The sequence below is a fragment of the Athalia rosae genome, chromosome 3 (genome assembly GCF_917208135.1).
Source record: "Athalia rosae chromosome 3, iyAthRosa1.1, whole genome shotgun sequence".
In the NCBI taxonomy this organism is placed as follows: Eukaryota; Metazoa; Arthropoda; class Insecta; order Hymenoptera; family Athaliidae; genus Athalia; species Athalia rosae.
Window position 1 is genome coordinate 14516326 of NC_064028.1, and position 12713 is coordinate 14529038.

At 41.1% G+C, this 12713-nt stretch overlaps 3 protein-coding genes across 7 annotated transcripts in view; 1 reads left to right on the forward strand and 2 right to left on the reverse strand.

Annotated features, from left to right (window-relative positions):
* Positions 1–176: 176 nt before the first annotated feature.
* LOC105691936 (protein D2-like) lies at positions 177–1467 on the reverse strand. Its single transcript, XM_012410771.3, has 5 exons — positions 1314–1467; positions 1106–1215; positions 919–1039; positions 515–728; positions 177–443 (listed from the first exon to the last, which is right to left on the reverse strand). The coding sequence occupies exons 1-5, from the start codon at positions 1330–1332 to the stop codon at positions 302–304; spliced, it is 606 nt and encodes a 201-aa protein (XP_012266194.2). The 5' UTR covers positions 1333–1467; the 3' UTR covers positions 177–301.
* An 869-nt stretch (positions 1468–2336) lies between these two features.
* Positions 2337–3627, reverse strand: LOC105691837 (protein D2-like). 3 transcript variants are annotated; one of them, XM_012410580.3, is made up of 3 exons: positions 3355–3627; positions 2897–3148; positions 2337–2817 (listed from the first exon to the last, which is right to left on the reverse strand). In XM_012410580.3, exons 1-3 carry the CDS (start codon positions 3377–3379, stop codon positions 2465–2467), a joined length of 630 nt encoding a protein of 209 aa, XP_012266003.2. In that variant the 5' UTR covers positions 3380–3627; the 3' UTR covers positions 2337–2464. The 3 variants fall into 3 exon arrangements, with proteins under 3 accessions (XP_012266003.2, XP_012266004.2, XP_048508600.1); XM_012410581.3 differs by having other exon boundaries at positions 3402–3614; XM_048652643.1 differs by having other exon boundaries at positions 2897–3169; positions 3355–3394.
* Positions 3628–3809: 182 nt separating this feature from the next.
* LOC105691873 (M-phase inducer phosphatase) overlaps positions 3810–12713 on the forward strand; it is a 56121-nt gene continuing 47217 nt past the window's right edge. Inside the window, exons 1-2 of one of the 3 annotated variants that reach the window (XM_012410668.3) lie at positions 3810–4033; positions 6114–6569. In XM_012410668.3, the coding sequence (XP_012266091.2) occupies positions 6305–6569 (265 nt within the window). In that variant the 5' untranslated portion in view covers positions 3810–4033; positions 6114–6304. Of the gene's footprint in view, positions 4034–5289; positions 5662–6113; positions 6570–12713 lie in introns of those variants that run through there. The other 2 variants (XM_012410667.3, XM_048652630.1) reach the window with 2 other exon arrangements.

The following is a 12713-nucleotide window of genomic DNA, read 5'->3' on the forward strand; positions in this document are numbered from 1 at the left end:
AGTAATAATTGTGAAATACAGTATTTGATAATACGAAATTGAAATAAAAAAAATTGAACCACAGGAGACCCAAAGGAGTAAAATATTGAAGTTCACGTGATGAAGACGATTATTTTTATCAATATTATCATAGATAATAATAATATCGTTTTTGTAATGAAGTTAGTACAGCTGAATTCAAGTCAAAGTTTCAGTTTATTAAGAGGAAAATAGATCAACAAACTACATGTATGTGCGTACATGCATGTATGTTACATATTATAGGTACATATTTCGATTCTTTTAGTCGTTGTTAAGCGAATTAAAAGAAACCTAGCTGTCTGTGAACTGTTGGTACGTAATCATCGTATTGTGCTTTAAAGTAGTTTCCTGCAATAGGACCTTCCAAGTCATACTTTTCGGCAAATTTCTGAACGGAGAAACGTCTTCTCTTTGTTCCATCCCTATGAAAAAGAATTGAAAAATGGCACACAGAAATACTTAAATATCATTGACCTACTTAAAGTTTACATACCTTGAGCTCAAACGTCTTTCATCGAATGTAATAGCTCCTTGATTTTGTTTGTAAAGGAGAAAAATATAGCGATGCAATCCGCTGCCTTTTGGGGGTCCTGATCCAACATAGGCAGTTAAAACTTCACCTTTCGCTACTGAATCCTCAGGAATATTTCCGACGACCCAATGCTGAAACTCACGGTTATATCCACGAGTATTAGGTACGTCAGGGTCTGGAAGAAGATATAATCATTCAGGTGACAACAACTTGTACAGAAACTGGTTTTCTATACTGTGCCGTACAAAGTGAAAGTTTGTATGGACAATTGAATGTCTGCAGGCAATGCCATCACATGAGAGTAAGTTAATTATGGTCACTTTGACAGACTTTTTCGTTTGTTTAAACAAAATTTAAGACCATACCTGTCATTACAAGGGTATAAAGAACGCCACCTTCGTGTTCATAATGAATTTCTGGAACGTGCTTGACTTCAGTCGGGGTCAATTCGTCTCCTGGGCTTACGGATTTACCTCCATATTTGACCTGGATCAACGTACACAGTAATTATTATCCATTTACTATAGGTATTAAAACATCGTTCATAATTACCGTGATCAACGAGTTGGGTGCATCTTTAATGATATCAGGTTTGATTTGAGCAGCTTCAAATTCGCTTGCCACGTTTGCAGCCACAAATCCAATTATACACAGAAAAACCACTGCAAAATGTACGAAAAAATTATATCTATGATTAGGAAATAGATGTTATCTCTCTTTGCTTCTATTATCGTCCGAATATGGTATCTGCTTGTCATACCTGAATGTAGGACCTTCATTTTCTCTGTCTTGTTGCGACTTACAATCCAACCTGTTTAGAGAAACTGTGCGGTATGACGACCTCAGTCAAAACTTTCCAGCCTTTATTTGACCCCCCTACTTTAGAGCACTTCACCTGTAACTACATTCCCCACTACTGTCATCGCTAATGGCGAATAATTAATTCTCCATGTACAGAAATGAGTTAGATAAATCATGTGGATAAGTATCTTGTCAATTTACTATTAGAAGTTCTGGGGTTGTCAAATAGATTGAGGAGATTGCATACAAACTTCTGAAGCTATTTTCATTATGATGAAATGTACATATCATTAAACTATTATGTTATGTTGTTACTTCACCCGGACAAGGCTGATCAAATGTTACTGTGGCATCTCCCAGTCCTTCAATTGCAATGTATTCAAATAGTGGTAATGAGAGCTGAATTTCTGGTATCTATACCATAAAATCCAAGCAGTATGTGACTCTAATTGTTCAAATTCTGCATTTGCTTGAGCATCTGTCGATATTCTTTGAAGAATCCTTCATTTCCCAAAATCCAACAAAACAAAAAAAAAAAGTTTCATGCAGCCTTTGCATTACTAAAAGTGAACAAAACATAAGCTCATCCATATGTATATGACCTGTATATGTATGTCAGTAAAGAAGCTCAATGCCAACTTCGGTATAATTGTAGAACTTGTGTAAAATGTCATATCCAGTTAATCACACAGTCTCAAGTCGAACTGATAACAATGCATATCTTGCTAATGATTGATGAATCTATGAATTATCTATTTCGCATCATCCCATAGCGGCTTATGCAACATCTAATTTTGTGATCATTTTCAATACTAGTTGATCAGTATCATAATAACTTGCATCTGAGAAACCGGAAGAGGTACTCTGTCACAACTTGTTAGTCTGATCTCTAATTCATTTGATTAAAGATACCTCATTAAACTAAAAATTAACTAGCTAGCATTGAAAGGTGATCTGGAAAAAGTTATAGGATGTCTGCATACATATTTATAGAAATATTTATTGGAATATAAATTTTACTTCATACAATGTGACTGAAGAGCTGCATTACATAAGAATAATTCGGCGTAATGCAAATAAACTTTCAAATGCAACATTAAATTCAAACCATTATTCTCCAAGCTGCTTATACAGCAGAGGCACGTAGTCGTCGTACTTAGCTTGGTACATATTTCCAGCAACAGGATCTCCTAGGTCGTATTTAGCGGCAAACTTACGGATGGAAAATAGCCCACGGTTCTCTGCACTTCGGTTGGTCAAACGTGGCTCGTCGAAGTTAATTCTACCATTTTGTTTGTAGACTAAGAAAACGTAGCGATGAAGTCCAGTGTCTTTTGGCGGGCCAGATCCAACGTACTCCGAAAGAACGTCTCCCTTTGAAACATCGTCACCAGGAATGTTTCCCACTAGCCAGTGGTGCCATTCTCTAAACGTTGGAGTCTCGCGACTAGGTGCATCTGGATCTGTAATGATAAGGTAAATTTGGTGATGCTCAAGCATTCCATGTTCATTTATATCAGATGTGATCAAATAATACAATACCACTCATAGCCAGAGTGTAGAAAGTAGCTGGGTCCGCATTCCATTTGACGGCCGGCTGATCCTTCACCTGTGTCGGGGTGAATTCTTGCCCAATTTTCACACTCAGATTTCCAGGGTAGGTGACGTCGACTAGCGAAGCAGGTATCTTGTCAACCACATCAGGGATGACGCCGTGTTGTTTCAATGCTTCTGTCATCGTTGAAGAGAAGATTCTGGGTGTGTGTTTCAAAGTTCTTGCAGAAAGTAGCGATGCTGCAACGTGTAAGAAGTGAGCTAACGAAAAAGTTGAGCTTGGCTTATTGCTCTAGACTGGATGTATCAGGCGTTAAGTGGCGGCATGATAACCTTGAGTCGGCTATCAAGCGAGCAAATCTATTAAGTAATTAGATATATTTTTGCAAAAATAATACGTCTCCGGCCTGAGTATCGATCGCTTTTCAGTGACGTTTTATATTTACTTGCTCTAAGTAAGACCCTTGACATGATGTTTTTAACGTATAATTACCGGTGTTGAATCAATGAAAAAATGTACTGAATCCCGTTGCCGGTGCGCAATAACGTTGGGGTTATTCGCTATGCAATCGGACGTCCACAATTAAAGATGGCGTCAATGTTTCCTCTTAATTTCAAACAGGTAATTGAAGAAAAACCTTTTAGACTCAAGTCTCACTGAATAAACATTTAACAGCATTTTTATTTCCCGTACAAGATCGCGGGAATAAAAGATATTGTTTGTCAACATATTTCTGTCAGTCAAACAAAATGACATTTGACAGTTGAATCTGGAACGCTCGATCAGCTAGCAATATGGCGGCCGATAGTTGACGCTTCGACTTGCGCAGTTGCGAAATTTAGTCCATTTTCCATTCAGTTCAGCGGCGGTGTAGGGATGGGTGGGGGTAGAGTTTCCTTTTGAACTGACAATGAGTGTGAAAAGACTTGTAGTGCATGTGGTGGTAAAAAGCATTGAGTAACTATAGTAAGTTACACAATGTAAAAAGTGTCGGTAAAGTCTGGCAACAAGGCGGAATATCATCATATTTTGAAATGAGCGCTAGTTTTTGTTCCTATGTTTTTCCGATCATAATTACACCACGCCGTGTTCGTGCGGGATTTCTGACTTCTGGGATTCTCCAGGTTCGTTTATCTCCATTTCATGTACAAATTTATCTGTTTTCGTAGCTATAATATCAGCAGAATCATTAATCTGAATGAACGGGGACCGCGCCGATTTGAAATATTATGCAATCAACATGTTGGCTTTTTAACCATTAAAATTTCGGCTTAGCGACAAGTTGATGGTAACGACAAGTTGATAGTAACGACAAGTTGATAGTAACGACGACGACGATAATAACTTAGCTCTGAAAATAAGCATGTTTGATAATTAGGATAATTTTAATGAGGGTGGCGAGTATTTTCGAAGTGTTACATTGCACTCGTTGACGTTTCGATGCAACTGCAGTACCGGTAGAAAACTGGTTTTATCGGCCAAACAAACAGTTGATTGCAGTATGTACTTTTGACCATTTAGTTGATGAATAATCCGCCAGGTAGAGCCCGTTGTCAACTATTGTTAAAAAAATATAATGTCCGTCAATTTCAAACCCTGTGAGTACTCCAATTTCTTTTATCAAGTATGTAGTTGAATATGATTTGAATCGATGTGCATTCGAATACTATAGCTGTTACTATGAATTGTGCGGAATAAACATAGTGTAACTGAAAATTCTCAGCAGTGTAAACAGTTACTGTTGATCGTAAGAAGGATGTTTTTTTTCGAATTCAGTAACAACGCGAGCGTTCATCAATCCGGTGACGCAATAACACACATTGGTTGTTAAAATTTAAGCGTCAGTTCAAATAACCGGCAATTAAATCGATATCGTTCATCATGCATACACGTGTGACTTAAATTCCAGTTTTATTTCCTGAATGAGAGTCAAGTTTTCAAAAACTAGATCTAAATTATGAGTCGACCGTCGTTTTCCTTTTTCTCAGTCTATACATATACTGCGATAATCTGCTGGTGAGAATAGCTAAATAATTTGCAGGTATCAACAGAATGCTAAAAGTAATTTATTAATAAAAAAAAGTGGCGGCATGGGTCAATCGTCTTGTAGCCGTTAATAAACGTCGGTCGCTATCCGAATGACCGTTGAAAAAAAGAATTAAAGAGAACGTAAGAGTTTTAAAAGCGATAGCGATAGCGGGCAGGGAGAAGAGAATTGTGAAGGAAGGAGTAGAAGTGGTAGGAGAAAATTAGAGAAGTATATTATGTGTATACATGTACAAATTACATATGTATATTTAAAGTTCTCTTCCCCCACGCGTGTGGTTTCACCCAACGGCAGTGGCATCATCCAGAAACCGCCCGCGCGCGATTCCCGACGGTCTCATCTTTCTCTTTTTACTCTTTCTTTCTCCCGTAGCTTCTCCCTTGTGAATATTTCCAAGGACTAAATTGACGGTTGGTCCAAACGCGAAACAGACTCGGAGTCAACTCGGCGACCACCTCGATTCTCTTCTCTCTTCGTCATTATTTCCGCTAATGGTTTGTTTCATCAAAACCATTCAGTTTAGTTCAGATCGTAGAGCCATGCGGTTTGGCGAGTGTTGACGTCCGTCTAACCCATCGAATCATCATCATCATCATCATCATCATCATCATCATCATCATCATCATTATCATCATCATCACAATCATGTTTATCACCTTAATTTTCCACGCACATTCAATCAAGTGTTGATACATAATTATTACGGTGAGCCTTTATTTTTCCATCACACAAAGTGATTCAATTTAACCTAAATAACAATGTGATATTATTCCGACTCTCGTCCCTTGGGATACGGTCTATCAAATTCTCTTTTCAATCCCCTTTCCCTTTCCCTCTCTATCTCTCTGATATTATAACACGTGAGTTTACACCGTTGAAACCGTTACGAGATTTGATATTTTATACACCGGTTGCTCTCACTCTATCAAAGCTGCTGTTATCCGCAACAGTTCCGTTTCACCTTTTTTTTTCTCTTTTTCTTTTATCGCTTTTAGACGCCCGTAGGATAACATAATACGTTGTAACTTTACATTGTACATCTCGAGGCTTGGTAGCGTATATATTTCTTTCAGATAAAACTATAAAAACAATAACACCCAACAGCAACGACAAATTAATCAAATAATCGTTTCCTTTTGACTTTTCTTTTGTTGCAGTTCAACGCTAACGCCGTACTATATAAATACTAACCCTATCGCTGATTCGTTGGATAATTTAGTTTTTTATTCGTCAAAAATTTGATTTCTTTTTCCACTTTCTTTCAATTACAACGACGACACGGGGCATCCCCGAGGAACTTGTTTCCGTTACAAAGGTATCGATTTTTTCAAATTCAGTGGTCGAAGTAATGTCGCGTTGGAACAGAGGTTATTTGGTGTCAAAAATCGGAAGTGAGGATGGTGAAGTTCAGGAGGAAAAAAGTAAAGGAGCGATCAACGGGAACGAGAACGCCGACTCGTCGAACCGACACCAAAATGTCGAATCATCGCCGATAACGAGGATTTCGAAAGCCCTCGGGAAATCAACACTCTCAAACGGGGACACTCCGAAACGTTTTCGGCGCAATGCGAACATCGCCAACGACGTGATAGACGAAATGTCGCAAAAATTGGGTGAGTAAAAAATTTGAACATTGTCGATAAAAAGTGTAACGAACAAAAAATGTCGCGTTTTCACGCGGTGCGCGCGTACCTCTGGGTAGGATCGCTGTGAAATGAAAACCGAAACTAATGGGAGACCAGATTAGGATCGAGCGAATTTTAAAAGTCCAGACGAGATGAACTCTCGGCGAGTTAAAAAGACGCACGTAATATACGTACGGTGAGACGGGAAGAGAAAGAGGATAAAAATATCATCGTGTGAGAATGGGATGAGGCGAGAGGGATTCCCCGGCCTTGAAGGGGGCCCGATGACGTCTGGGCTACGGGCCCTTCACGGGCCACACGTTTAAAAATGGCCAGTAGCTCTCAAACGATCCGATCGAAATTCGATCGCGCTCCGGCCAAAAGTAGAGCAGAAAATTGGACGCTCGCCAAATGCGGGGTTCTTCTTTCCAAAATTTTCACCACCTTTTCCTCTTGATAATAAATTGAACTTCTTCATTCTTTGACGATCGAAAACGTGTTTCACGAGTCCTTACGATGAGTGGAAAAAAACAAGTCCTGTGGTCCGGGAAACACAAAAGGGTTCGATACGAACGTATTTCATCGATCAGACTTGGCCCAGTCTCTCCTTCGCGAAGGAGTCGAAGGAGAAATAAGAGGTGCGAAATTTGGATCGCCTAGTTGAGAACCCCGTAGGGATTTAGGGAAACAAGTAGTTGGTGCCCCACCTCTACCAGGTGCTCACCTGCCTCCAATACACCTAGAAATATCCGCGTGCCCGTGTTCCCCGTAGCTTTGTATGCGCGCGTACGTGTGCGTCCGTGTTATGCTTTATCTTTGACACATGGAAACACGAAAACGAACGCACACGAATAACACGTGTACCTGAAACTCGGGGGTTCGGCGCTTGGCGCCCCGTTTTGCCAAGGTGCGCCACCACCTTTTTCACTCTTCTCCCCCCCGCCCCCCGGTCCCAAACGAAGTCTCGACTACCGTCCCTCGAATACCTCCCTGGGCTTCCCCGGGGGTAAAACTTCGCCGGGGCACTGACCTACCACCCGTAAGACCGTTATACTTCCCAACCAATCAGCTGTTAGCGTTTTCGCGAAAATTATCACCTATGCCTTCACTCGCACCGCCGATCCGAGGGCCGTAAGTCTCGGTCAGATTTTGGCTGCGTCTTTTCTCCTGTCGCTGTACAGTCGTGTCCGACAAAAGTGAGGGAAATTAGGAGAATGAAAAACTCGATTTTTCCGATTCTCTCAACTTTGGACACATCGATTTTCATTTTTGAAGATAACTGGATAGAAAAAAGTGTGTAAAAATAATCCAATCCCTGCAACGGGGGTTCTACGCCAATCGTACGTGGAGTCTTTCATCGCGGAATTTAAAGGGACGAACTGCAGATGGATCTTTAAAATTTAAATGTCCAAAGCCGGGGCCCGTCCCTCGGGATCCGGACAAGTCCCGGCACAGTTTTTCATGTATTGGTGCATTTTATTCATACTCCATTCAGTCGAGAACCGAAACGGTTGCAGAACAAGGGCGCAGACTATGTGCGAAAAAAATGAGACAACAAAAAAGGAGAGGAAAGAAAAAAATTTCCGTACGAATCATGCGAACGCGTTATCCGAAGCGGATCTTACGGCTGCTTCGGACATATGATTTGCGGTGTGAAAAAATGAAGTTTTATTCCGCGGCGGTTTTCAACGTATCACGGAATGGGAATAGTACCGCGAGTTTCGTTCGTCTACTGCACGGTAAAGTCCATAGGGTAACGACTTATTAGGTATGACGTTAGGAAAGAAGAGAAAGAGAGGAACAGAGAGAACCGGGAGCCACATGTCGCGCCTCGTTCTTGTTCGCTGCCCCCATAGTACGTTGCGTTTTACGCGTTTCGATCCGACGCGTTTTTCGTACGTGTAGGTCTACATGTACATTTATTACTGTGTCGGTATACATATCCTTCCTATTAACCATTTCACTGACCGTTTCCAAGTACATAGTTCGGTCCAACAAATGGGCCGACCGTTCTCCCTGAGTTTACAATTCTGTTTTCTTTCCAATTTCATATGCGAGGCGCAGATGGAAATCCCATCAGATTTCAATCGTTTCGATTTGCAAAAAATAAGCAAGAGGCAATCGGGTGATCGATTTTGAAAATCGACGAAAAAAACGGTTCCCGGTCGGCGCTGGTCGCTTCTAAAAAATCCAGAATCAATCAACGGACGCAAAATTGGTAAGACGAAGATGACGAACTTGGTCGTGTTTGACGCGCGGTTGAAATTTTTACGCGCGGAGTTCAACCGGTGAACCAGGAGGCCGTAGCTCTCCCCATACATCACCGACGCCACCGGCCTTTACTCCCCCCTTTGCTATTATTTTTTACCATCTCTCGAAGGGAAAAGAAGGAAAGAAGGAAAGAACGAAGGGCAGAAGGGAAGGAATTACGTACGCAGGGTTTCGCCCCGGTGAATTCTTATGGTATACTAACCCATACGTGTGTGTACGTTATACGTATGTACAATGGTAGCTCGTGCGCCACTTACACATTAACAGGGAGTAGGTATATAATGTACGCATATGACCAACGGAAAATTCGGACACCAGGACGATTATTATTACGCAAGGTGGAATGATATGCTGGTTAGTTTTTGATATTATACGCCGATCTCCGTTCCACCGGCGCAACGTCTGTTTGACAAACGCAAATACACCTGCGTCGGTTTTTCTATGTCGGAATGAATGTCGTTTTTCTCTGCCTTTAGTTTCGTTCTCTTCATTCTATTTCCTGCACTTGCAATTCGCGATTTCACGATTCGAAGGAAAATACGCGTTATTCCTAGTCGGGTAATTTGTTCCTCGCTACGAGTTCGTTGGAAAAAAAATTGTTCTCGTTGCATTGAATTTGAAAATAGTGCGCGTAGCTTCGTGTATATTGAGAAGTTTGGAATAAAAGAAACTCGACTGTCCTCCCCTTATATAGTTATTAACCCCGTAAGTACCCAACCTAACTTCCGGGGCATAAGGCACTTCTTTATACGTATGTACTCGATTTCTATATATTCTATCAAACCCTCGGTTCAAGACTTCTACAGGCTATTGTTTTTAAAGTTTTTGATTTTTCTCGAGTCAAAAAGATGCTGGCTATGCGCTGTGCGTATACCCGTATACCATTGCAACGCGTGTTCAACAAATCTGGTGTTGAACAAAAGCTTTGCGATCACGTTGGAATAAAGTAAAAAAAAAAAAAAAAGAAAAGAAATACGTGTGCGTGAAGAAAAAACGTTTCTCTCTCTCTTCACGCGTAGCGAACAAACCTCTATTGAAATAAAAAATGAAAATCAATCGTGTCAAAAATTAATCACGTGTAATATTACATCTATTTGACACCGGTCCAAGAGTCGCGGAAAATACTGCTGGAACCGGTTTCACTATTCTGGACTTGTTTTATCGGGTTTCCATTTTCTATTTTCTTTTTTCACTCTTTTATCTCTTTGCTTTTTAACCCCCCACGAAGCTGTTGGTCGCATCTGCGTCTGCTGGGCACGAGACTAGAATGTAGGTATATGATACACATACATGTGCGTTTATATGCACGTGTACTTCAACTTATAATTATTTATAAGGAACTTTTGAATATCTTCCGACATCGCGACGGACGCGTGTCACATATGGTGTAGATATAGTACATCGCATTTATAATGAGTAGATGCGCTGACCACGAGCCAAGGAATAGAAAAAAAAAAAAGAAACAGGAAAAGAAAAAGTTAAAAAGATTAAGAAACAGAGAGAGGAACAGTCGACCTTTTTGAGGCAAAGATTTTTTCCAAAATTTTAATTTTCTTCCATTACGAAGATTGATATTTGTAATTATTCTTTCGAAATCGTTTTCGATAGCATTTTTCTGTAATCAAAAAAAAAATAAACGAAATAAAAGGAAACTGTTGCAATAGAAAGAGAGAATAAAGGATGTACCTACAACAGTCACAATGGTAATGTGCATCTCCCTGTAGCGGACATATGTGACTTTTAAGAGCTAAAAAACCAGTTCCTAATTATTGTCATTCTCGTTTTATTATTCGCGGCTATAAGTTGAGACTCGCAAGAGCACAATATCCCCCTAATTAGTACGACGAACCTATGCGTATAGATGCAGCTGCAGATTTTCCCTCCTTTTTTTTCCCCATCTTCTTATTTTCGAATCAATTCCATCCGTGGAAAAAGAGGCTCACGCGGGTAAAAGAGTAGACGGAAAATCGAATCGCGAGATGAAAGTTTAAGAAAAAAAAAATAAAAATCACAAACCAGAAAAGAAAATCACCGGGAGCAAAATTGTTCCGCGGTAAACGCGCGCGGGTACGAGGATTTAAAATTTAAATGTCCCGCACGCAGTCTGCCATAGAATTTTTAAGGACGGGTCCTTTAAGGACCTTCTTTGCCCACGTATATGTATAATAATATCTCGTGCGATGCGACGGTGAGTCTAAAAAAAAAAGTAAAAAAGGGGGCGTCGACGGGTTTCTGGTACAGAAACTTTCACGTACGTACGATATCTATGGTACGAGGTACGAGTAGGTAGAGTCGTAGACGTAGAAGTAAAAGCTCATCAGCATATCCTGTACTGCCGGTAAGGCAAGTCCCGCAATGTAACAACATTTTCGGGAGACCTGAATTCTTATACCAAACCCCATAGCTGTTCCTACCTACGGGGTATTATATGCGATACACATATAAGGATGCACTTTGGCAACCTTTAACGGTCGCCCAACGAATTAGTAATCAACTTTTTCGTTCCTACTTTTTTTTTTTCATACCGTCTCTTCGGTTTTCATCTTTTTTCTCTTTTCTCCGGTCGGTATACTTTGCCTTTAACGTGGTGGGATTTAATTCCGCAATAAAATGGCGAAAAATGCGATACATTCGTGGAGCGAGGGGGGTGGCGGGGGACCATCTTGGAGGATGGATTTCGGAATTCTTCCATTTTTCACTGTTTTATAAAAAATCGAAATCTCTCCTCGAGAGCGCGAGCAAGAAGACGAACGAGGGGAGGGGAGGGGTGGGATCGAGAGCGAAAAAAAAAAACGAAACAGTAAGAAATTCGAAGAGAAAAAAGAGAAGGAAAAGAAAGAAAAATCAAGTTCCTATCCCGGTTCGAGGACCCTCGGAGAGAGCCCTTGGGTTTTAGGTGTATAACATACACCAACCAGCTACTCGGATATCCGTTGGGTGAAAAATTCGTTGGGCACGTGCCGGCTGCGCCTTGCATTTCGCTCCCCTAAAGTTGCAGCGGTAGCAGCAGCAGCAGCAGCAGCAGCAGGAACAACCAGCAGTGGCAGCAGTTCTCGGGCATTATCGGTCCCCCAGGACCCTACGGGGTTCCCCATACGGCCCGTGTATACGTGAACACACGTACGAGGACCTACACTATTTTCGGTCCCGCGCGCGCGGAACGAACCAACGAAAGAACTATAAAAACCCCCCACCTCTCGCGGTAAGGTTCCCGTACCTCATACACCCGGGGGAAAAATAGAGAAGGCGAAAGATGAGGTGAAATTCAATGTACGCACCCATACGCATACCGGCCCTCTTACGTTGCCTCGTACACCGGGTATATGGGTTTTCATTTTGCACCTTTGGCGCAGCCGACAAGGTGTCACCGTATTCTGTACAGAGCGGCGCACATGCTGCTGATTGCCGGCCTCGTAGATTTTGACGGTGAAAATTACCCTCCGCTAAATAAAAGAAATAAATAAAAAGGTGCCCATACCATCTATACGTGCACATTGAAAGCCGCGCGAAGAATTCCTTCTTGTTTCTTGTGTGTTTTTTTTTTTGTTTTTTTTTTTTTTGTTTTTTTTTCTCTCTTTTCTTTTGACCAGTCGGTTGCGCCGAGAGAGTTTTCGAGGATGAATTTTGGTTGATCGGGGAGAAGGAACAAAAATTAGAACTCACCGAGGTCGTCGTTGATTTTTCAAATTCTGCGGAGAAAAGTACGGATGACGACAAAAATTTAGGCATCTCTAATTTGTTGTATCTTTGCGGGACGCGCGCGGGTTTTTTTTGTTTTCTTTGTGGATTGCACCTTTCTTGCCGCTACCCGCCCCTCGTATTGCATAATAAAATATTATAGGTGTACATCGCACGAGCACA